General features: G+C 28.1%; 7 protein-coding genes across 7 annotated transcripts; 3 read left to right on the top strand and 4 right to left on the bottom strand.

Moving 5' to 3' along the window:
• Positions 1-527: 527 nt before the first annotated feature.
• Positions 528-2,658, bottom strand: PmUG01_14065100 (conserved Plasmodium protein, unknown function; the record flags this gene model as incomplete). The annotated part of the gene is made up of 2 exons (XM_029008234.1): positions 528-2,243; positions 2,569-2,658. 2 exons carry the CDS (start codon positions 2,656-2,658, stop codon positions 528-530), a joined length of 1,806 nt encoding a protein of 601 aa, XP_028864544.1.
• A 1,799-nt stretch (positions 2,659-4,457) lies between these two features.
• SEC13 (protein transport protein SEC13, putative) lies at positions 4,458-6,998 on the bottom strand (the record flags this gene model as incomplete). Its single annotated transcript, XM_029008233.1, has 1 exon — positions 4,458-6,998. One exon carries the CDS (start codon positions 6,996-6,998, stop codon positions 4,458-4,460), a length of 2,541 nt encoding a protein of 846 aa, XP_028864543.1.
• A 2,212-nt stretch (positions 6,999-9,210) lies between these two features.
• On the bottom strand, positions 9,211-10,479 carry PmUG01_14064900 (sun-family protein, putative; the record flags this gene model as incomplete). The annotated part of the gene is made up of 2 exons (XM_029008231.1): positions 9,211-10,105; positions 10,244-10,479. 2 exons carry the CDS (start codon positions 10,477-10,479, stop codon positions 9,211-9,213), a joined length of 1,131 nt encoding a protein of 376 aa, XP_028864542.1.
• Positions 10,480-12,099: 1,620 nt separating this feature from the next.
• PmUG01_14064800 (WD repeat-containing protein, putative) lies at positions 12,100-13,479 on the top strand (the record flags this gene model as incomplete). Its single annotated transcript, XM_029008230.1, has 1 exon — positions 12,100-13,479. One exon carries the CDS (start codon positions 12,100-12,102, stop codon positions 13,477-13,479), a length of 1,380 nt encoding a protein of 459 aa, XP_028864541.1.
• A 923-nt stretch (positions 13,480-14,402) lies between these two features.
• ClpQ (ATP-dependent protease subunit ClpQ, putative) lies at positions 14,403-16,382 on the top strand (the record flags this gene model as incomplete). Its single annotated transcript, XM_029008229.1, has 5 exons — positions 14,403-14,465; positions 14,643-14,726; positions 14,979-15,017; positions 15,677-15,803; positions 16,072-16,382. The coding sequence occupies 5 exons, from the start codon at positions 14,403-14,405 to the stop codon at positions 16,380-16,382; spliced, it is 624 nt and encodes a 207-aa protein (XP_028864540.1).
• A 2,491-nt stretch (positions 16,383-18,873) lies between these two features.
• Positions 18,874-20,115, top strand: SPM2 (subpellicular microtubule protein 2, putative; the record flags this gene model as incomplete). The annotated part of the gene is made up of 2 exons (XM_029008228.1): positions 18,874-19,503; positions 19,960-20,115. The coding sequence occupies 2 exons, from the start codon at positions 18,874-18,876 to the stop codon at positions 20,113-20,115; spliced, it is 786 nt and encodes a 261-aa protein (XP_028864539.1).
• Positions 20,116-21,015: 900 nt separating this feature from the next.
• On the bottom strand, positions 21,016-24,805 carry PmUG01_14064500 (vacuolar transporter chaperone, putative; the record flags this gene model as incomplete). The annotated part of the gene is made up of 2 exons (XM_029008227.1): positions 21,016-24,146; positions 24,706-24,805. 2 exons carry the CDS (start codon positions 24,803-24,805, stop codon positions 21,016-21,018), a joined length of 3,231 nt encoding a protein of 1,076 aa, XP_028864538.1.
• Between the last annotated feature and the right edge of the window lie 1,170 nt (positions 24,806-25,975).

The raw sequence follows: 25,975 nt of genomic DNA, 5'->3' as shown, positions 1-25,975 counted from the left end.
TATTTTATATAATAAAAATTTTTAATACAAATTTCGTTATGATAAAATTAAAAAGATTGAATTATGTGCAAATAGGCTAAGCAGATGTGTGTTTCTTTTTTTTTTTTTTTTTTTTTTCTTTCTATGTAACACAATTTTTGTATCAAAAAAAAAAAATTAAAAATTAATAAACAGTATACAATATATGTTAATGTGTTTCTTCAAATAAAAAAGGTTGTTCTCAGGGAACGCGCGGCATACTGTGTTGACACAAGTGCACACATATACACATGTATATACGTGCAAACATAACAACTTAGAAGGGGACATATTACGACGCAAAAAAAAAAAAAAAAAAAAAAAAAATATACATATACATATACATATACATATACATATACATAAGCATATATATATATATATATATATATACGCACATACACGCACCCATAATGTAATGTAAAATAATGCAAAAATAGTCACTCAGTAGGGCGCAACCTCCCGTTTGGGAAGTAAAAGATCTCTGCTTAAGTGACGGCATGCTACTTTTATTTATGCAAACACATATACCTGTCGTGTTCATTTGCTTTATCTTCATTTTTTGGCATGTTATTATTTGAGTATTCGAACTTATCTGCTCTAGAAAATTCTCTATCCCTCCTATATTCATCATCATCATCATCATCTTTTAAAAATTTTCTTTTCGGCTCCGAATAATTACTACTATTATCATAATCCACGCCTTCCGTTGCAACTCCTGCTGGTACTTCTGCTTCTTCTGTTGCTTCTTTCGCTGCTTCTCCTATTCCTTCCCTTTTAATTTTTCCTCTCGTTTTTTCTTTATTTCTATTTTTATATTTACTTTTCATTTTATCTCGTTCTTTTGCCTTATCTTTAATTCTATCCTTGGCTTTTTCTTTCTCTTTTTCTTTATCCCTATCTCTATCCCTATCTCTATCTCTTTCTCTATCCCTTTCTCTATCCCTTTCTCTGTCCCTTTCTTTATCCCTTTCTTTATCCCTTTCTTTTTCCCTTTCTTTTTCCCTTTCTTTTTCCCTCTCTCTGTCCTTTTCTCTGTCCCTTTCTCTATCCCTCTCTTTATCTCTTTCTCTTTCTCTATCTCGTTCTCTATCTCGTTCTTTTTCCCTTTCTCTTGTTCTTTCTTTTCTACTTTTATCTCTGTCCCTCATTCTGTACTTATCCTTGTCATATTTCTTTCCCCTATAATAATGCTTATCTATTTTTCTATATTTCCTTTCTCTGCTATCATCCGCACTTCTTTTTTTGTAAGTTTCCTCATTATCATATGTGTAGTCTTCTTCGCCATCCTTATATTTCCGTTCCCTATCATAATACTGTTCGTTTCTTTGGTATTTTTCATCGTGTTTGTAAGCATTTTGAGTTCTTTCTTGTTCAAGTAAATTATTGTAGCTTCTTTGAGTTTCATCATAATTAAACGCTTCGTTATTAGTCTTATTAGTGTTATCATGTAAGCTAACATTAGATAAGTAATCTTCATCCTCATAATAGTTATTAACATTTATACTGCTTCGAATATTATCATTGCTATTACTACCATTATTATTATTATTGTTACACCCATTATGGTTATCCTTTTGCGCTTTGTACTTATGATCCTCATTCGGCGATAAACGATTAGTGTATGTGTTCAACTTCGACTTGAGAGTACTAATATAGCTGTTTAACTTTGCATTTTTTTTTTCTAAATCTGTTTTCTGTTCACTTATGTGTGTATACTTCTTTGTTAGATCAGCTAGCTGTTGACTTAACAACTCATTGTCTTCATCAATATCTGCATTCAATTCTTTTAAAACTTTTAATTCATTTTTATAAAAAACTATTTGTTGTTTTAAGTTCATAATTTGAATAGATAACGGCTGTAAGTTGTTCTCTTCTAATGTTTTCCCTAATTCGTAATTTTCATCTTGTAACTTTTTGCATTTGTTTATAAGTCTTTGTCCTGCTGTTGCCTGAGCATCGAAATTACATCCTTGCAATTTCTCTTCAGCTATTTTACACTTCCTAGTTATTTCATATATTTTTTGTTTTAACTCTTTTATTTCTAAGTTTATTGATGGATCAATAAGTATATTTCTCAACGAATTTATATTCATTATATCTTTCGACGACTTCCCTTCATCTTCATACATATGCATACTCCTCCATTCGTTCAAGTACGTATGTGTGTGGCATAATTCCTTTTCCAGGGCTGATATGCACGCCAGGTATACGTGCTCTCGTTTCTAAAGAAAGGCAAAATCGTGGAACGTGTGCATTTATGTATAAGCCGATGATGCTTATGTATATAGATATACATACACATATACATGCATGCAAACATGGATATATATCCACATACACACATATAAACATACATACATATAAACATACATACATAAATAAACTTATATATATATACTCCACTGTGCGGGAAGCTTGCAACCACAAAACCACTTTGCGACTTGTCACACCGTTTTGCGAAATATTTAGCCGTACACTTATAAAAAGCTTGCATAAAAATGAACACAAAATTCAGCACAATTTTATGCATATTTTTTTTTTCCTTACTTTAAACTCGTTGAAGTGTTCGATCAAATTTTCCTCCGTGCATTCATCTGTTTGGTCGTTGAAAATTTCATCCGTATTTTCTTTGGACATTTTTTTGTATAATTTTTTTTTTTTTTTTTTCTCTTTAAATTTTACTCCATATAAGGGAAAGCATGTGGGTTGCTATAAAAGCGTACAATCATGCAACTCTAAGCGGGTAGAACCATAAACATATGCATATATACGTATATATATACATGTATATACGTACATATATGTTTACGTTTAAACTTCAAAACAAATGCATTTTCTGCTATGAAGAAACTCACTGACGCCTCATTTCAAATACGAAAGTTTAGCTGACTTGTTAATAATTTTTATTTAAAAATATTAATAAAAATTTTTGTTTGCCTATACATGTTCTTCCGTTTACCGAATATAATGTTCTTATATTCAGTCATATTTTGTACTCCTTTATGTATCTTGCATTTTTTACGCGTTTGCTAAATTTAAGGTTTCCAAATAAAACCAATAAGGGGAAAAAAACATACGCGCGGGTATGTATGTTTGTAAGTATAGATGAATGTATGAGCATATATGTACATACCAATTTATATATATAATTTGGTTACGTTTATGCAAGTCATAATATATGATTAAAGATGCAGTTTGTCAAGATTAATAATTTTAATTTATCAATATTTCTAAGTTTTGCCCTAAAGGAAAAATTTCGATAAGCATATTTTATTCTTCACTCTTTGCTTTTTAATTTTTTTTTTTTTTTTTTTTTTTTTTTCTTTTCTCACATATACTTGTTACGTATAACAGTTTTTAAAAAAAAAAAAAAAAAAAAAAAAGAAATTAAAAAAAAATAAACGTGAGTATAAAAACTAATGGGCGTAAAAATATAAAAACATAATAACGAATGAGAATAAAAACAATCATAACACCGGAGGGACTTTCAAACGAAATAAATTAATTTTTTTTTGACTATATATCACAGTCGCTGAAAAATAGGAACAATGGAAATAAAAAAATATAAGGCTTATATTTTATTTTTGAAATTATAATTTTTGGAGTATGTAATCTTAATCTTAATCTTAATCTTCTTAATGAGGTGTTACGTATAATACATTATTATACATTATTTTTTTTCTATATTATGTACATATATTGTACGTACCTGTGACAATGAATTCTTAATATGTAAACCTTGGGACCTCAAAACCATGAAAGCCCTGTTGTTTTTATGTGTACAAACAAATAGAGCTACTCTGTTATTTATAATACTTAAATATGCTAAAAAAGTTCTTTCTTTTTTTTTTTTTTTTTTTTTAGGAATAATTTTAATATGAGTTCCTTTTATCTTTTGTTCATATATAAAAAAAAAAAAAAAACCCAAAACATATATATAATATATTATATGTATATATGTATATATATATATATATATATTTATTTATTAATGTATTTACTACAACTTTTTAAAAATAATCCTCTCCCAATTTTACATATTCAAAAAAAAACATAATACATTATACGAGTAATAAAAAAGAATAAAAAAAAAAGAAAAGGGGGAATAGGAAAATGGTGACCGAAAAAAATTGAATAATGAAATATATATATATACCTTAAAAAAAAAAAGAAGAAAAAAGGACGGGATAAAAAGGGAAGCTACATAAAGATTGGACGAGGTTTGGATTCATTTCCTATGCTGTCAAATGGAGTTAGCAAAATATGTTCACAGTGGCATATGCTCGTATATAGAATATAATAGTCAATGTGAAAATGCACCATCATGTTTCTTTTCTCCATTTTCACTACGTTTTCCCTGAAGTTACCCCTACATCCGCATACATCCTTATAATTATCATCTATTCAATACACAACACATATGCACACTCAACATTTCACTGGGGTGGCGTATTATAATTGGTATACGCATTATTATACTGCAGATTTGGTGACTTCATATTCGGGTCATTACTATTACTCATCATATTTGGTGGAGGAGGTGGGGGTTGGCCATAATTCATTGGTGCGTAGTTACTTGTATTACCGATCGCACTGCTAATTCCACTACTAACTGTATTACTAATATTTTGGGGTGGTTGTGGAGGCATAGAAGTAGGATTCACCATCTTATTAGAACTAAAATTTGAAAAACTTTTATTCTGATTTATTCCCATTGGTACATTATGCCCTCCTTGATGAACCGACGTCATGGATAATCGAGTGGGTGGTGGAGGAGGTAAAGGTTGTTGAGCACTGAAATTTGTATTAATTGTGTTCATATTTTGTAAATGGCCTGGCTGCATAGAATTTGATGGTTTTGAAAAATTGGGGGTGGTGGATTGTGCACTACCAGAAAAACTCGCACTATTTGTTGTGTTGACATTTGAAAAGGATGGATACTGGTGTAATGAACTCGTAGATGATTTCGGTATATTTGTAGACGGTTGAGGAATTGGTTGTGTGCTTGCACTAGTATGTACATTTGAAGAAGGTGCAAAATTCAACTTATTATTTATTTGACTGCTTCCACTACTGCTATGATTATGCATATTATTATAATTGTTCTTACTATTAAGGTCATTAATACTGTTGTTGTTATTAATACTGTTATTGTTACTATTGGTGCTATTAAATATGTTCATGTTTGCCCCCGGAGGACCAGGTGGTACAGCAGAAGCAAAGTGAGATGAATTAGACACCGCCTGATTGGTTGACACTCCTTGTTTCGATGGAAGGTTTGAAGTGTCAGATGAATTATTCTGTTCATGTGAAAATGAAGGAGGAGGAGGAGGTGGTGGTGGATTCATGTTTCTCCCTATAAGGAAATTATCTCCACTTAATATAGCACTCGAGGTACTCTTTTTGTTCGCATTTTGCATCATTACGTAGTTCTGTTGCGCGTTTGGTGGTCCATTTTGTGGCACGCCTTGTATCACATTTTGTTGATTAGCACCGTTTTTCATACTGTTCACATGGTTCGATACGCTCATGGGGGGAGGAGGATCTGAGGGCATTGCTTGACCATATAGATTATTCTGAAACGTATTGGGGGTATTTTGTACTGGATTTGCCCCTTCTTGCATCATCGTGTTGCATACGAATTTATTGGGGGGAGGAGGCACCGCATTGTTTATTGAGTTTGGATATGTACTATAATTTGACTCAGGAGAAGCTTTAAAGGTATTGCTATTCGAATTGGAAGTAGCTAGAGGGTTCAGATAATTCATGATGTTAGGCATAACTTGGTTTTGGAGGTTTTTGCACGAGGGATTGCTGCCATAATTGCCATCATAATTACTGCTACTGTTGGTATTGACATTACTGCTACTGTTGGTATTGACATTACTGCTACTGTTGGCATTGACATTGCTGCTACTGTTAGCATTAGCATTATTGTAAATATTACTAGCTACATCACTGTTATACATGTGAAGAGAAGAATTAGCATTAGCACCTCCTCCACTGGCATTATCCTCTTGTATATTTCTCTTTTCATCATCAGTCAAATTGCAAATTTCTACCCATAGTCCCTCCATATTTTCTTTATATAAATATGCATTATCACCTGAACATGCAATTGCTAAAATGGTGCCATTGGGAGACCAACTAATTTTATGAATTTTTTGGTCAACTTTTATGACTTGTCCATTTTTCCATCTATTATTACTTATATCTTCAAACCATAATATTACAATTTGTTCATCTGAACATGAAGCTATCATATTTGTTGTGTTACTTAAGTTAGGTCTCCATGAAACATCTCTTACTAAAGAATTATGTGGTTTATCATTCATTTGAAAAATTTTATGGTATTCTTTTGTATTATTATCAAATGTCCATATAATAACTTGATTATCATATCCTCCTGTTACTAATTTAAATGAGTTTATAAAATCATTATTATCATTTAAATGTTTATTATTTCCTAAAGAATTAAATGGTTTTTCCCAACTCAAACATGCTGTTCCATTTAAATGTGCTTTTATACTACTTTTTGTCCAATGTCCTTCATTCGTATCTTTATTTAAATTATAACTAATTATACTAAGATAACCATCTGAACTAGCACATCCCAAATGAAGTCCATACTCATGTGGGGACCATTCTATATAGTTAACACTACTTTTATGTTCGTTATTTAAATAAATCATTTCATATTTATTTATATTTACTTCTTTATATATGATAACACTTTTATCATATGAGCAACTTGCTAACAAACTACCATATTTGGGATGAGACCAACATACTTTCCAAACTGCTGAACTATGGTCTCTTATCTCGGCTATACATACAGGCTCTTTTGACAAACTCACGTCAAAAATTTTTACTGTATTATCATTAGAACACGTAGCCAACTTTTTGCTGTAGTAGTCCAGCTCGCAATCGTTTATTGCCCTCGTGTGGCTTGTGTCGAAAACGATCAGCTCGTTCATCGTTGGCAAGCGGGGGGCCTTTTTCAGACGTGCCTATCTGTTATTGGTTGGAACGTTCAAATTCAAGGGAATATATGTACGTGTAAGCAACCTCTTACGGGGGTGAGCGGGAGGAGCAATTCGTATGAACGAGACTAACAAGGCTGCGGCCTGTTATATATACATACGTCGAACATGTATACTGCGCAATGCATAAATGCATATATTTATATACATATATATAAACATATACATATATGTATATATACATATATTTACAAATACATAAATATTCCTTCTACTTTCTCCCTCGAGAAGCAGCCTGCCTACTAAAGAATTCCCATACAAACATAAATATTTGTGCCTAACCAAACTTGTACCAATATATACACATGTACATACACACAACGAGATAAGCACATGTAACAAAAAATTTTGGAACGAAATTGCGCTTCAAATCTATTCGAGTATAACTGACGTGGAAAAGTATGACTAAAGTATATAAATGAATCAGTGAACTAGGAAAACGTCTGAATTGCAAAAAAAAAAAAAAAATAATTAAAATGTTAAAAATAAAAAGCAAAAAAAATAAAAAGCAAAAAAATAAAAAGCAAAAAAATAAAAAGCAAAAAAATAAAAGGTAAAAAAATAAAAAGCAAAAAAATAAAAAGCAAAAAAATAAAAAGCAAAAAAATAAAAAGTAAAAAAATAAAAAGCAAAAAAATAAAAAGCAAAAAAATAAAAAGTAAAAAAATATACATATACTTATATACACGTACATATCAAACGTTCGCACTCGTATATATTTTTAGATTTCCTATTTTTTCCATAAACACTTGAGTGAATCCTTTTTATTACATTTATTGCTAAAGAAGTGCAAATTATTGTTATATATCATGTTCGCTAAGCGCTCATTATATGCATATATATACGTATTTACTTATATGTAATTTAAAAAATTTGTTGAACTTTCATTAGGAAAGAATTATATGAATTAAAATGGAAACATTAACATACCAATTTTATTGAAAAAAAATTATAAGGTGTATAAAAAAATCATAAAAAGGATAAAACGTAAAACTTAAATAAAATGAATACATATATATATATATATATATATATATATATATATATATATATATATATATATATTACTTTTCTTCGGCAAGTAAACTAAAGCACCACAGTTTTTGACTTCAAATTAATTTTACATTTAAAGAAAAAAAAAAAAAAAAAACTAATTATATTAATGGGATATGGATCCCTCAAACTATAAATAAATTTTTTTTTTTTTTTTTTTTAAACAATTTAATTTGAAATAAAAAGAATAAAGTAATATTTAATATATATCCGAACACATCCTTTACTAGCCAATATTACAAATATTTAATAGTAACGATGAGGTTATACTGAAAGAAGAAAATAGATTGGTGAAAGCTGTAGCAGAACATAAATAAGCGAAGCAAAAACGTGTTTTACGATAATTCAAAATAATTAGGTATAAACAACAAAGAAAATGAAATCGTATATATATATATATATATATATATATATACAATTTTTTTTTTTTTTTTTTTCAAAAAATGGACAAACCAAACTTTAAATTTCAGTAATATTTAATTATTTATTGTATTGTGTACAGGTACAAGTAACAGTCCTCGACAAAATAATTTTTTTGATAGGGAATTAACGTATTCCTTTTTCGTACCTTTTCATATTTGCGAAGGAAAATATTTTATATTTTGAACATTCAATTAAAAAAAAAAAAAAAAAAATGTGGAAATGAAGGGGGGGAGAAATGGAAATATATATATAGGTATACATACATATGTATTTATGCATATATTTCAATGCATGTTAAGGGGAAGAAGGTAATTACATATGATGTTAATAAAAATCGCAACAAAAGATTAGCACAATGTTACATGCATTGCACCTTTTTTTAAATTTACAAAAAAAAAGGAAGAAAAAGAATTAATACATTTTATTCACTTGTACGTTATTTGGCATACATATATATATATATATATCCATAATATATATATGTATGTACACATGTGAATTGTGCACACATGGGTATGTCCAATGTATACGTGCGAGAATAAAGCAAAATAAAAAGGGAATAATGAGTAAGTAATGAATGAATAATGAGTAAATAATGAATGAATAATAAGTAACGAATGAGTAGCGAATGAATAATGAGTGAATAGTGAAGTTACAACACTGTGGTGTATCATTCCTTTCTTTCAAAAACTGCCATAAAGAAGCCATCCATTGATTTTGATTGAGGTAAGGAATGAAATGGTGGCTCAGATAAATATAAATTATGCTTTTGACAAAAATATTTAGCTTGATGAACATTCTCAGCATCTAATATACTACATGTAATATATACAATTTTCCCATTTTTTTTAAGATAAAGCAATGCTTTTTCAAAAATCTGTCTTTGTAAATCTACATATTTATATAATTTATCATTTGTAAATTTATATTTCATTTCTGGGTTTCTTCTTAAGGCACCTGTACCTGTACAGGGCACATCAACAATTACTACATCCATATAACCAAATAATTTTTTTAATAAAATATGATTAGAATTTAAAAGAATATAATTCTGAATTCCAGCTCTTCTTAGGCGAATTTTTGCTTGTGATAACATCTTATCTCGTATATCATGTAAATATATTTTACCTGTATTTTCCATAAAAATGGAAAAAGCTAATGTTTTTCCACCTGATCCTGCACAATAATCAAGTACTTTATCACCAGGTTGTACTGGTATTTTCGAACTAACTATTTGGCTTGCTTCATCTTGAATTTCAAAATACCCTTTTTTATATTCATGAATATTTTTCAGTATTTCGTTTTTTGTTAATAACAGTCCATGTGGGGAATTCACACATTTTTCAACTGATATTCCTCTACTTATTAAAGTTTTATACAACTCATTTCTTGATATTTTGTTACTGTTCACTCTTAAAAAAACTGGTGCCTTTTCATTTAAAATAGACATCAAAGTAATACTTCTCTTTTCACCATAACAATTTATTAACTGGTCATATAATTCTTTTGGGAAAGAGTACCTTACATGTGCAGGTATTTTTTCGTTGTTCATTTCGTATTTCCATCTATGCGACATAGGGGAGGGGGAGGATAATATAAAAAAAAAAAAAAAAAAAAAAAATGGTAATAAATTCTGGTTGATTAGCTAGTTAGCTTTTTTTTTTTTTTTCTTTTTTTTTTTTTCTTTCATTTTGCAATTTTACCTGTCCGATGAAAAGTACGTTTTAATTATATTAGTATATAGCGAAATGGGGGAGGATAAATAAGCTAAGAGAGTATTGTTCTTTATTATATTGTAAACATGTTCTGAAATATATGGTTTATCTTTGTTCTTTATGTTGTTGCTTTTAAAATATAAACGCATATAAATGTCCAAAGGAGATATAAAATTAAAATTGTTTAATGCATTTTCAATGTGACGCAGTCGTGTACTATTCATTATTTTTTTTAATAAAAAAAAAAAAAAAAAAAAAAAAAAGATGAAAAAAAAATGGGAAAAGCAAAGGGAAAAAATAGAAAAAAAAGGGGAAAAAAAAAGTTCTAGTTTCCAAAGTATATATTTAAATTACTAATCTAGTTTAATTCTTTTTCAAAAGTTATCTCAAATGGATATCACTTGTGTGTAGGATTAATTTACGGTATTTTCAATTAAAAATAAATAGAAAGTTTATATATGCGCCATGAAAAAGCAAATTAAAACTATCATTTTTTCGTGCAGGATAATATGTATTTATATATATGTTCATGCTGTATATTTTTCCAGGGTCACATCATTCCATTTCTTTGTTATTGTAAACAATATATGTGTACTACAGCTTTATAATACTGCGTTGCTGTTTATCACATAGGTATTCTACTGTAACGGAGAGAACATCAATTTTACTCCATTAACTGCTATTCATACTAAAACTTTCACACATAAATGCAAGCATATATGTATATATATATATATATATATGTATACATAAAAATATGCCCCCCAACAGTACGATATGACAAATGCTGTTAGCAAATCTACTTATAGCAATACTCTATACTTTCAAGTATGATGTGAATACGTTCCTATACAGTGAACTAGCATTTTTGCTGTTTACTTTTTTAATTCAAAAAAAGCTATTATACAATTGGTCATAAAATGGGGAGGGGAAATGGCTGGATATTTTAAATTTAAATTATGCGCGTTTTTAAATTTGAAAAAGGTTAAATTTTAACAATTTTCAATTATTATTTTTTTTTAAGCTTAAGGAAAAGAAACTTTTTTTTTTTTTTTTTTTTTTTTTTTTCTATAAATAAAAATCAGATTGACTCTATAGTGCAATAGTATTTTATTTATAATTATCCTTTATGTAAAAAAATAAAAAAAAAAAAAAAAAATATATATAATTTTTTTTTCAAATTTTAATAAAATACCTATCTAATAATTGACTGTCGCCATATAGATAAATAAAAAAAGTGAGATCTAAATGTATAGTAAGGTTTTAAAAACTTAAAATAAAAGAAGGAATTTCAAAGTATTTGAGTGAGGCGTTATTGGATATATGTATACATACGTACATACATACATACGTACATACATACGTACATACATACGTACATACATACGTACATACATGCTAGTTCATTTTTAATATTCAGCACTACTAAAAATTAAGATTTTTTTTGTTTTGTCCCTTTTTTTGTACATTGCGACAGATCCAGTTTTGTTTTTCTTTGAAACGGTAGAGTAGAATTTAGTTTCTACTTCAGCAAAATTGTTTTTTCTCATATAAAGGGAGCTAACAAGTATGCACGTGTATGTATATATGTATATATATACATTTGCATATACGTATACATGCATATAGTTATACTTCTGTAAATACTAGCAAAAAGCAAAAATATGCAAATAGTGCCTTACTTGGTACAACGGAATTTGTGGTAAAAAAAAAAAAAAATAGAAGAAATAGAAAAATATTATAGCAAAAAAAAGTAGGGCGAAAAATAAAATTACGTGATTGGGATTGCTTAACAATAATTTAAGAGAAGGAAATAAGCAAACAGAAAACAAGCAGAGCACAAAATGGAACATAATAAAATATTGCTTGTTTATGAGAATAACGAAATACTTCTCGTTAACTTAGATAACGAAAGGTGTGAAAACAGATTTGAGGAGAAATCTATAAAAGATGACGAAAAGAAAATATGTATGCTTAAAAACGGAAATTTTCTTATTTTAAATGCAAACAAGAAAATTATATCCTTATATAAGTTATCTACAAAAAATAGTTCAATTTGTACGAGATATGTACGTGTGCATTTAAATGTACTTAAATTAACAAAAAATGAAAAAATAATTTTTGGAGGTGACAAAACAGGAAATGTGTACATATGGTCAGCTATTACAGGATTATTAATAAATTCATTTCAAGCACATTTTGGTATTATTAAAGATATATTAATTGATCAAACAGTAAATGTTATATATACATATAGTGATGACAATATTATACATGTGTATAATTTACCTGACTTGTTTAGAAAAAAAAATAAAATAAAACCGATGCTGTTTTATCAACACAATATAAATTCAAGTATAAAACAAATTATTTCTGTAAGTCCAAATTGTTACGATACCTATTACACTTTAATATCTTTAACAAGTAATGGAGAGATAACTATTTGGGGGTTAAAATCAAAAGAAGCTATGCATGTTTTAAAAACGAACACAGAAAATTGCACATACGTATGTACAAATGACCCATTCAATACACACATATATTTATGTAAAGGAAATAAAATATATCGTATACCATTTGCTAAGATCGGCAATTATGGGGAACATAAGGAGAACAATTGCAGCAATGTACGAAACAAATGTGATATGCGGCTTACTGAATATAGCGATTATGTACAAATAAAAAAGGGAAGAAAGAAGGAAGAAAAAAAGGAGGAAGCAAAGGAGGAAGAAAAAGAAGAGAATAAAAAAGAAGAGGATATTTCTACAAATGATGCTCCTCCAAGGGATCCTTCTTCAAATTTTGACCAAAAAACCATTTTAAAAAAGGATAGTTCGAATGAATTGCGCTTGAATTTAAAAAATTGTACAGTATTTATAGGTCATAAAAATGATGTTATCAAATGCTATGTTAACGATAAAAAACAAATAATGATATCTTTAGCTAAAGATGGAATAAAATTATGGGATATATATAATTGTTATGCTATAAAAAATTTGAAATATGGTGAGAATATAGCTAATTTTTATATACCAACATTTATATGTTCTTCGTATTTAATAGACTTTCCAAATTTGCTTGTTGAATATGAGGATGACATAAAAATAAATATTATGAAAGAGGTGAATCATAATATTTCTCAAACACCTTGTATTCCTTTTTTAAATCAAGATGAAAATATCTTAATTAACATGGCAACTATGTTTGCAGGGCATCAAATTTGATTGCCTAATTTTTGTAAAACATGCACAGTACAGGCAAAAGGGCTGCACGAATATGTGTGCACATTTAGCAGATACACATGGGAACATTTTGCGTTTGTGTATTTATGGGAATATATGTACGTAAACGTCCTCGTATGTTCTTTCCCGAAAATGATGAAAAATAAAATGCCCTTTCTCAGTTTATCAAGCTTCTATATTGGCACATTAATATGCATACGCATTTGTATTATATATATATATACAAGTGCTACTCGAAATGAATATCAAAAAAAAAAAAAAAAAAAAAAAAAGCTGAATTTAAGAATTAACAAAATGTGGTGTTCTATGTATAGCCATTTTGAGTGCAATTCTGTAATTAAGCTCTTTTCTTTTTCTCATCCGATTTATAATTATGAACTTTTTTATAAAAGAAGCGCATATATATATATATATATATATATATAAATGTACATGATTAAAATTCGTAAGAGTTTTACCTTTTTCTTTTACTATTTCTCTTTTTTTTCTTTTTTCTTTTTTCTTTTTTAAGTATATTTAAAAGAATTCATTCATGTATTGCTAATTTTATCACTATATAATTTATTTTGTTCACGCTTAACTTTTTTCTATTTTTTTCTGTTTATGCAAAAATTGCTCGAATAATTTTCATCTATAAGTACAAATATATACACATATATATGCATATATATATATATATATATATATATGTATATATGTATATATGTATATTCATAAAGGATATTATAAACATACATCTTTTTCTACAAATAAATGTTGCAAACCCTTCATCATTTTCGTGAATTTTTTTTTTTTTTTTTTCTTTTTGAAAACAAAACGCATTCGACTAAAACATATCTCTAATTTTATTTGAAGTCATAAAGTTTTTTTCATTTTTATAAACCTTATGAAAAATAAAAAAGAAAATGTTTACCAGATGCTTATCAAATATAATTAGAACACAAAGACCAGTAGCCAAAACTGTACTAGTATGAACATACGAATATATATATATATATATATATATATATATATATATGCATATGTATATATGTATATGCACACCTACGCATATCTGTTTGGTGGACCTTTTTTCATTAGAACTGTTTCTTTCCATTTTGTATAAAGCAGTAAATCATAGGTATTCTTTTTTCTTTTTTTTTTAGAGGAGCTATTTTTCCGACAGTGGGAAGCTAATAATTCCTCGTCACGGAACTACGATATTATGCGTACGCAAAAATAATGAAGTGGTACAAATTAAGAAAAAAAAGAGGGAAAAAACGAAAGATAAAAATATATATATATTATATATATATATATATGTATGTGTATCTACGCAAAAGTACAAAAATTTATGTATCACTACTAGAAGTTGTGCTTGTTCCTCCCAAACTGTACTACCTATATATATATATATATATATATATGTTCATTGCATAAAATGGAAGAAATGCTAAGGTATTATTAATACACATTAATTAATTTACTTTTACCCTTTTCAGTGTTTAATTGGTGACGGCATGGTTTCTCAAGGGACAATGGTTCGTATCCTTTTCTAATGAGAAATAGGAATAGTATTATACTTCGTTAGATGTGTGTTGTGTTGTTATATGCACGATTCTTAACGAGTTATGCTTTTCCCAATTTCTTGTATATATTTTTTTTTTTTTTTTTTTTTTATTTCTTCAAAGTAGTGCACTACTTATTATAAGTAGTCAGATTTATATAACACTTTTGTGTATTCTTTTGTACGTTGTTAAATTTGCTATTTTTACACATATAACGTGTTCATAAATATTTCTTTTTCCTTTATTATATTTTTAATCCCTTGACATGAAACGTTTATTCGCTTTAAGTAGTATATAATAAGTGGCGTGTAACTAGTAGTGAAAATAAGAAATAAATAATATATATATGTATGTATATATGTTTGTGTATATGCATGTATATATGCATGTATATATGTATGTATGTACGTATGCATGTATATATGTATGTATGTACGTATGCATGTATATATGTATGTATGTACGTATGCATGTATATATGTATGTATGCACGCGCCCATATGATATTCATTTGTTCAAGGCATGTGAAATTGTTTTGTTCCACTTACTTTTATTACGTCTTTTTTTTTTAGTCTGTCCTTTTTTATATATATAAACTGTAATATTCATTTTAATATTCCTTTATGCTTCAGATAGTTAAAGGGAATGCAAAAAAAATAAGGCGTTTAAAGGACAACATTTTAATGGGTTTTGCTGGGGCCACAGCAGACTGCTTTACCTTGTTAGATAAGTTTGAGACAAAAATTGATGAATACCCAAGTAAATTTTTTTTTTTTTTTTAAAATGAATGAAAAACAAGCCATTTATTATATATTTCACTGAATTTACATAGTGCATATATGCGTGAATGTATAGATGCACCTACTTATACATATGGATGTGTACATGTTTTGCATGTATATGTGCACCGACTAATATATGTATGTATGTATGTATGTATGGGTGTGTCTACTTACACATATGTGTATGTATAGATGTCCATGCTCATACATATGTGTCTCCTTTTTACCTGTATACCCCGATACAGATCAACTGCTGAGGAGCTGCGTCGAATTAGCTAAATTATGGCGTACAGACAGATACCTTCGACATTTAGAGGCGGTGTTAATAGTAGCGGATAAAGATGTCCTATTAGAAGTAACGGGAAATGGTGATGTTTTAGAACCATCAGGAAATGTATTGGGTACTGGGTCAGGTGGACCTTATGCCATAGCAGCTGCAAGAGCATTATATGACGTCGAAAATTTATCAGCCAAAGATATAGCTTTTAAGGCTATGAATATTGCTGCTGATATGTGCTGTCATACCAATAATAATTTTATATGCGAAACGTTGTGATGTTATTCCATTGTTACAGCATAAACCCCGTACACATTATATGTATATGTGTGTATATATACATGTGTACTGACCATTGCCTTCCAATTTTTAAGTGTTGAAAAAGAAATTTCATGCAAAACATTTCGCGTGAGACTTCTCTTTAGAAATGTTTCATACGAAACAGCACATTTTGTCATCTTTTAAAAACCTCCCCCCCCCCTCCTTTTCAAAAAAAAAAAAAAATAAAAATAAAAATAAAAAAGATATTTTCAAATTTAAATTATTTTAAATAATTACATATGAGTGAACTGTATTTACATAAAAAAAAAAAAAAAGAAATCATCCTTTAAACCTTTTCTAACCATATCTAGAAAGACAGGAACAGAATTATTGTAGTGTTTGTTTCATTCACACACATAATATACATATAATTTACTTATATGTATATATGTGTATATATCATAAATATTTTTCCTTTTTTTTCTGATAATGAATTAAAATGCATGTATTTCCTTCCTACATCAATTAAATTTATAAGCGAGATAGTATAAAAGGAAAAAGATGAAACATAAAATAAACGTATATACCTCAGCACAAACAATACATTTTTAGCATTTTTCTTTAAAAAATGGGGGGAGAAAGGATTTTAAACTTTTATAAAATATGTTTAGCTTTTCCCCTTTTCATTATTTGTTCATACCTTAAATTATTTTTATGTTATTACATAAGAGGGAAATGAGATAATTTGCAGTTGTAAAAAATTGTTTTCATTTTAAAAAAATAATATAAGAGGTTGTAGACTTGCTTTTTTTACAACATGTAAATGTAAGCACATTTGTACAAATTTCTAAGTATAGAAATATATGCCCATTTTTTTTTTTTTTCCCCCATTACATTAAAAAAAAGAATATATATATGCACCTACATGCAATAGAAGAAATAAAGGGGAAATTTTTTTTAAATAAATTAAAGAATAAATTAAACAAATAATTAAGCAAATAATTAAGCAAATAATTAAGCAAATAATTAAGCAAATAATTAAGCAAAAAATTAAGCAAAAAATTAAGCAAAAATAAATTAAGCAAAGAATTAAGCAAAGAATTAAGCAAAGAATTAAGCAAAAGAATTAAGCAAAAAATTAAGCAAAAAATTAAGCAAATAATTAAGCAAAAAATTAAGCAAATAATTAAGCAAATAATTAAGCAAATAATTAAGCAAAAAATTAAGCAAAAAATAAAACAAATAATTAAGCAAAAAAAAAAAAAAAAAAATGATTAATACAACATAGAACCTTCAGGTGTGTAAGCAAAAATGCTAAGGACCAAAGTAGGCAAAATGGGAAAATAAAACAACGGCAACGCGAACATCCTACTTGCTGAATGATCTGGTTTTCAAAATAAAATTATATAAAAAATATAAAATTAAAAGAAAGATAAAATTATATAAAGAAAGATAAAATTAAATAAAGAAAGATAAAATAAAATTAAAGAAAGATAAAATAAAATTAAAAAAAGATAAAATTATATAAAAAAAGATAAAATTATATAAAAAAAGATAAAATTATATAAAAAAAGATAGAAGTAAAAAAGATAAAATTATATAAAATTAAATTAAATAAATTAAAATAAAATAAAGCTAAGAGTTATGAAATCTTATAAAGTAATATAAAATTCTTAACAGTTCAGGTTACTATATATCTTATGACTTACTCATTAAGCCTATATATATATATATATAATATATTTTTATTTTTTTATATATTTTTATTTTTTTATATATTTTTATTTTTTTATATATTTCCTTTTTAATATTTCTTGAATTTCCTTTTGTTTTTAAAACTTTAATTGTATATTTTTGTAAGGAGTCACAAATATAATATACAACATACAAAAAAATTTTATTTTTTTTGTATACCATTTCATGCATATTTTGTGGCATACAAATAAATAATTATTGTAAGTATACACTTTTTATTTTAAATTTATAGTTACAACAAAAACTCCATGTCTTTTTAATACATTTTACGTTCAAATTTTCCCACATACACCTTTGTGTACATTGTGTATATGTACTTATGTACGTGTGTGTGTGTATCATTCGTATAGGTATGTACGTATATGAATTAGGTGTATAATTATTTTCCCGTTTTTTCATAAACCTAACACTTTATTTGCCTTTTGTTTTTAAGTTATTCTGAATTTAGCTTTTTTCCACCTTTCCCATATTTCACGTTTACTGTATATGTAAATATGTGTGCGTATTTTCCTGTCTTTTGTTCTTCTATTTTTTTGTTCTTTTTTTCTTTTATTCCTTGGCTCATTTATTATTATTTTTTATTATTTTTTTTTTTTTCCCCATTCTTCTGCAAAACTATTTGACTAGCTATACTAAAAATTGCTTTTTTTTTTTTTTTTTTTTTTCATTGTTCCGTTAAACTTTTTGGCTAGCTATACTAAAAATTGCTATTTTTTTTTTTTTTTATTTTTATTTTTTTTTGTTTTTTTGCTAAATGGAATATTCTAACTATGCTGGATTAAGTTCTGAACGTCTGGACTGTTTGAGAAATTTGGATATAAGAAAAAGGTCTGTGTATAGTGGATCTACTTTTTCGTGTGCTAATAACATTTATGAAATTTTACATAATTGCCCAAGTGAAGAAAAAAAAAAAAAAAAAAATATTAAAGATGAAAATTTGCTTGGACATGATTGTATATATCCCCCCAAAAATATGAATTATGCTGGACTCCAGTCTGCTATTAAAAATGACATAGATATACGAAACAGACGAATTAAAAATGACATACACAGTCATGATGGCATTTTAAAAGATATTATACAAAATAATGTAAAAGAAAATGAGTTAAATAGTTCAAAGTGTTTTTTCTCTGATAAGGGATATGTATTGACACCTAAAAAATGCTTAGCTAGGCATGTTGATGATAGTGAAATAGACAAATATTTTTCTACGAAATATGCTGTAACTGATAAATCTAGTGGACGAACAGAAATTATGGTTGAGAGAAAACCTGGATGTTCCAATATTATCGTTCAGAACTTTTCAGAGTTTGATGCATATGCAACTTATAAAAAACAAGATGCCAGAAAAAATAGAAGGGATTCGTTCGTTCATACTAAAATGGTAACATAAAAATGTGAGAAGTTAATCGTTGTACAGATATGTATACACATATATATATATATATATATATATATATATATATATATATATATATATGTGTTTGCGTGTGTGCTCGGGCGCATGGACTTGCAGCTGTTATCCAGTAATCATACAAGAAAAAAAAAAAAAAAATAAATAATAATAATAATAATAATAATTATAGTGATACGGACATGCAATAAACAGCTTAAAAATAACACGCTTGAGATTTTTATTATAAAAAAAAATAAAAAAAATATTCACATAAACATGCACGTAAACATGCACATATACATATTAACAAAACACTGTGAAATGTATGATATTAACCGCTAGGTGTAAAGTAATATGTGTCATCTGTAAGTACGTGTATATGTGCATAAGTGCATATATATATATATATATATATATACACATATGTGTATATTTTTTTTTCAGGGCATTGTGCCAAAAGATGGATCATCCATAAGCGATAAAAACTGTAAAGCTCGAGGTATGTTTACTGAACTGCACAGGAGTGACAATATAGCTCCAGACAATTACTGGTTATGCCCAACTATTGAAAGCGAGGAAAAAAAAAAAAAAAAGTATTAACGGTCATGTTCCGTTTCCTCTCCATTTTGTCGACATTTTATCACCTTTCCGTAGCTCTTTTGCCGCTTTATTTATTTATTTATTTTATTTTTCTTTTTTAATACGTTTTAACTTTTTAAAATTGTTATTAATAAAATAGACAAGTTTACAAAAAGTAAACAAACTCATCTACGTACACATGTGTCAATTGCAAGTGCACAATTGATAATATGAAGCTACCATTTGTAAGCTTTTCATTTTTTTTTTTTTTTTTTTTTTTTTTCACTTAAAAATATAACTCAATATTAACAACAGTAAGTATCATGTTAACGCCACCTCTTTATTTAGCAGTTGTACACAATATACATGTGTTTGCAGTATTAAAGATTTTCCCTTCTTGTGTTGAAGATACATTTTTAGAATTCTTCTTTGGCACAACCAGCATAGGTGGCTAACATAACTTTTTTCTTTCTACCTATGGACGTACTTTGCAACTTCTGTCTTTCTCTGCTTTTATTTATTTATTTTTACACTTCCAACAAATGGGTGACATCCTCCCATAACTTAAAATATTGTAAAAAGATTTCAAAACAGTATGTGCATATATTTACACATATGTATATATTTACACACATATATATATATATATTTACACATATGTATATATTTACACACATATATATATATATTTACACATATGTATATATTTACACACATATATATATATATATTTACACATGTGTATATATTTACACACATATATATATATATTTACACATATGTATATATTTACACATATGTATATATTTACACATATATATATATATTTACACATATGTATATATTTACACACATATATATATATATATATATATACATACGTGGATAAACTTGCGCGCTTATGAATACCTAAAAAACATTTTACACTTCATCCTTCAATCGACTGTAAATATTTAAAAGGACAACTGTTGAGAGCGCAAACGTTAGAGTAATGACTAAAACACCAGGTCCAACTTTGTCTGTGTAATTAATGGGTTCTTTATGGATTAATGCCTCTGCCCTTTTTAAATAGATGTGAAAAGAATAAAGAATAAAAAAAATTGCTACAGGTGCCATAATAATTCCAGAAACAAATCCATAGGAGTTTGAAAAATTAAGAAGAGTAATAGAAATAGTAGATAATAGTACACTAGTATTTAGCCATTGTAGTAATGTTCTTTCATTGGCAAAAAAGGTTTTGGGTTCCACTCGAACAACTGAATTTTTGGGTTTTTTCATTTCAAAAGTTTTATCTTTTTTTTTTAAAAATAGACTTTTAAAAAAAGAAATGATTCTCCCGGATGAAGATTTTATTTTCACAAAATTTAAATCATCATCCATTGAGTCTAGAAGTGGTTCATACAAATTGTTTTCCTTTTCCATGGGCCCCTTAGTCATGGTAAAATTTCTTGGTGTATTTGAATAGCGTTGCTCGTATCTGTCACGGCTACAGTAACTATTCCGTTTTCCATCATTATTTTTAAGATTGTTAGAATTTCCCCTATTGCTGTTACTACCACAATTTGGAAGGTTGTACCCCCTACCAATGTAGTTACCGTCACTCTCATTAACACAGTTAAGATGAAAATCTGCATGATGGACAGAAGGCCTATTTTTTTCTATTTCATTCCTGAAGAATACCTCACTTTCATGCGCAATCCGCGCAGAAGCTCCTGTGTATGTAATACTTTTTCTTTGTTCATCTTTAACTTTGTAACTCTTCTGTTTCATTTGTTCTGCGTAATTGTTGATGTTACCACTTAGACTGATATCACTGTCGTTTGGGACATTACCACCGTTATTGTGTTTGTTATCGGTATCGTCATCATCCTCATGGTCGTCATCATTATTATCTTCTCTGCCCATGAGGTTTTCTCCTTCCTTTTCTTCTCCTTCTTTTTCTTCTCCTTCTTTTTCTCCTCCTTCTTTTTCTCCTCCTTCTTTTTCTCCTCCTTTTTCTTTTTTCTTCTTTCTTTTCTTCCCTTTTTCGTCTTTTTGCTTCTTCCCTGTTTTATTATCAAAGCTGTCAGATTTCATAAAATCAGTATATGTATAAATCCTCCAATGGGGAAATGTGGATGTACTACCAGGGAAGAGTAGAGAAACCCCTTGAAGAAAAGAGGAGTAACCCCATATTTCTCTTAATACACTTAAGTTATTTAACTGATAAATAAAATCTCTATTCATATGTTCCTTTGTACTAATGTCAATAACGGCATAATCAAAGTAGGAATACTTTTTATTTTCTTTTCGACTTGCAATGATGTTATTTTTATTTATGCTTCTTCTATTTTCTTCATACACTTGATCTTTACTAGGTATAGTATATAATGCTGCTTGTTCATTCAATTCCTCCACGCCACTAGAATGATCTTCTATTCCCACTGTATCCTCTTTTTCCATCAAATCATCATCACTTTCACTATTTTTATGAATACCTTTTTTATCATTGTGAGCCCAGTAACATATATTCTCGTCAATATATCCTGTAAGGTGTTCATCCCCAAAATATAATCTATTTAGCTTACTTTTTACAATGCTTCTAAATTTTTTTTTTTCTATTTCACTGATGAAATATGTAATGCCATTTTGTTCATCGTTCGTATAGTATGTGTACCCTTCGATAGTCTCATCCATTTTAATTGGATCAATGGAAATTTTTTCCTTTCTTTTCGTTATATTTTTTTTTTTTTTTTCCTCTCCACCCTCTTCCTCCTTCTTTCCATTCGTCATGGGTCTATCTGTATTGGTACTATTCTTTTTCTTTCCCTCTGCTTCTGCGTAATAATGATTTGCATCTTCTTCTCTATATTTGTTTAGCAAATCCTTTACACACTCTACTTCTAAATTATCAGAGGGTACATCTTTTAAGAATACGTACTTTTCACATCTATCATGACTGGGTTCATATATATTAAATTTTTGAAGAACTGTTTTTTTTGCTTCTTTTTCTGCATCTAAATAGTTCACATAATTGTAAGAGCGTATTCTAATGTGCTTTTGATGAACATCTGATATGTTTCGATTAACAAAATTATGATATGTGCTTAATGTATGATCATCAAAATAAATAGTAACAAGATAATTTCGTATCTTAGTCGAGTATATTATTTCTATAAAATTTTTAACACTTGGAAAAAATTTATCTTCTTCGAGATCATAATACTTAATGGTAAACTTTTTAGCAATTTCGACTTTTACCGATGTTAAGTGTTGTAGCTTCACAATGTACTTTATGTTTTTAATCTTTGTGTTGTTGTTGTCCACTTCAATAAGTGCTTCCTCCTCGATAGGAGTTTCCCCCTCAATATGTGCTTCTCCATTTTTAAAGGAACTACGGCGGCATATAGGATCCATATCATTCTCACTTATCCTCACGTGTACACCTTCTCCCATTTCGTTTGTACCCGAATGCGTATGTCCTCCTAAGGATTTGTCTTTATGTTTGACTTCATTATTGCTTTTATTACTCCCATCTGCACTTAGCACTTTTCTATCAGCGCTGCTCGCTTTTCTATCCAAATTTCCAGCTGTACTTACCGCAATCCTGTAATATTTGTAGCATATGGACAAAATACAGACCAAAAAGTTCACATCATAATTCATAAAAAAGCTTTTTATTACAACGCTTATGTAAAAGAACGAGCTAACATTCTTATCACTATGCTTATCAAACTTTTTCGTAATTTTACGAAATCCGATAAAATTTATATTTTTGTAATTTTCAAGAAATATTAAAGTATTTCCTAACTCAATAAGTTTGTTTTGTACATTCTCAATATCCAACAACGACAACTCCTCCTTTTTTGTTTCTACAAAATTTTTAATTTCTGTACACTCCTTAAACCAGTCCTTAATAATATTCAAAGTGAATGTGTTAATTTTGTCTAGCTCAGCATTTAGAATATCTTGGAACCGAGATTCCGTTGATTTGTACTCGGTTCCGCTCAGTGCTCTTATGCTTCCGAAATTTGTTGTGACTTCCTTGATCGTGTATGTCGACGTATCCTTACCTGGGAAAAAAGGAAACAAAATAAACAAATTGGAGGAAATAACTGGGAAAATAGAAATATTGGAGGAAATAACTGGGAAAATAGAAATATTGGAGGAAATAACTGGGAAAATAGAAATATTGGAGGAAATAACTGGGAAAATAGAAATATTGGAGGAAATAACTGGGAAAATAGAAATATTGGAGGAAATGACTGGGAAAAAAGAAATAGAAAAATAAAGAGCAAATTGAAAGGAAAATTAACGGCGGGGAAAAACACAACGAAAGCAAACACACACAGAAAAGGAATTTCTAAACAGAGATGAAAACTCCAATCTAGTTATGCCGCAGTTCGTTCATTTTTCACTTCTCCCCTTTAAAAATACAATGCTATTTAGCGCTTCTCATTTCTGTGTAATCCTCAAATTGTGAAATTGGTAAAACGTTCTGATCACACATATATTATGTACGAGTATCACAAGCATGTGCAATGTATGGCACGTGGTGTGTGTTATGTGATATGAAGTGTATGATCAGTAGTAATACAAGAACTGGATGAGTTCAAACAAATAAATGTATACCTGTTATTAATTTTATCAGTTTTTTCAACTCCTTATACGCAATGTAATGTTCCCTATATTTTGGGTGGGCTCTTTCATATAACTTTTTGCTAAACTTCATTTTAAAAAAAAAATTTCAAAAAGAAACAAAAAAACAAAAAGGTATGTAACCAAAAGTAAAAAGTATCGAACAAAAAGAAAAAAGCGCGGAACTAAAAGAAAAAAACATGGGACTAAAAGAAAAATGTACGGAGCAAAAATCAGAAAGATGATCACTTATAGGCCATTTGTTTTATCTTAATTTTTTATCTGAAAAAGTAAATTCAAATACGAAACATCCAACGAATGCTATTCAGGGTATTGCATACCCAGCTAAGCAGTTTTAAAAAAAATGTGTGTTTATGCATAAATATATTCATTAACCAGGGAAATATTTACACGTACTAGCACAATTTTTTTTTTTTTTTTTTTTCTTGCATACTTTCTTCCTTTCATTTTTTCCCCATTTTATCGCGACCAAAACGAATTCAATCATAGGTCATTTCTTTTCTTTGCACTAACGGAGATCAAGGTTTACATAATTTTTATTTTTTTTGTTATATTACATTATACAGCACAAACATATGCTTGCTTAATTTTTATATAATTTCTTTTTTCGTTTCTTCGCTTCTTTTATTCCCTTCTTATTTTCTTATATTCCCTTCTTATTTTCTTATATTCCCTTCTTATTTTCTTATATTCCCTTCTTATTTTCTTATATTCCCTTCTTATTTTCTTATATTCCCTTCTTATTTTCTTTTATTCCTCTCTTATCATCTTTTATTCTTTTTTTTTTTTTTTTTTTTTTTCTCCCCTTTTTGTGAGCCCAGAATATTGAAAAAATAAGGTTGAAAAAAAAATTAAACTAAAAATTAATAAATATATGTTTCTTTGAACTATGTACTAATTTTACACAAAAATATAAAAAGTCTTCATTGAGAACAAGTCTATTTTTTAGCTTGCATATATACAGATAAACAAGTGTGTTATCTTTTTCTTTTTTTTTTTTTTTTTTTTCGTATTGTACTTTTATTTTCCTCTTCGTTACTTTGTTAGTGTAAAAATTATATTTTTCGTATAGAGGAGAAAATAAAAAAGATAAGAGCTAGAAGAATGAAAAAAAAGGAAAAAAATCAGAGCACGTGCCCATATGCGCGCAGATACATAAACACATGTGTACATGCTTACATGCATACATATGGGCATGTTTACATAAACACATATGGGCATGCTTACATACACACACAAATAT

The sequence above is a fragment of the Plasmodium malariae genome, assembly GCF_900090045.1.
Source record: "Plasmodium malariae genome assembly, chromosome: 14".
Taxonomy (NCBI): domain Eukaryota; phylum Apicomplexa; class Aconoidasida; order Haemosporida; family Plasmodiidae; genus Plasmodium; species Plasmodium malariae.
The sequence above is the reverse complement of the archived record's forward strand: the minus strand, read 5'-3'. Positions and strand labels throughout refer to the sequence as shown.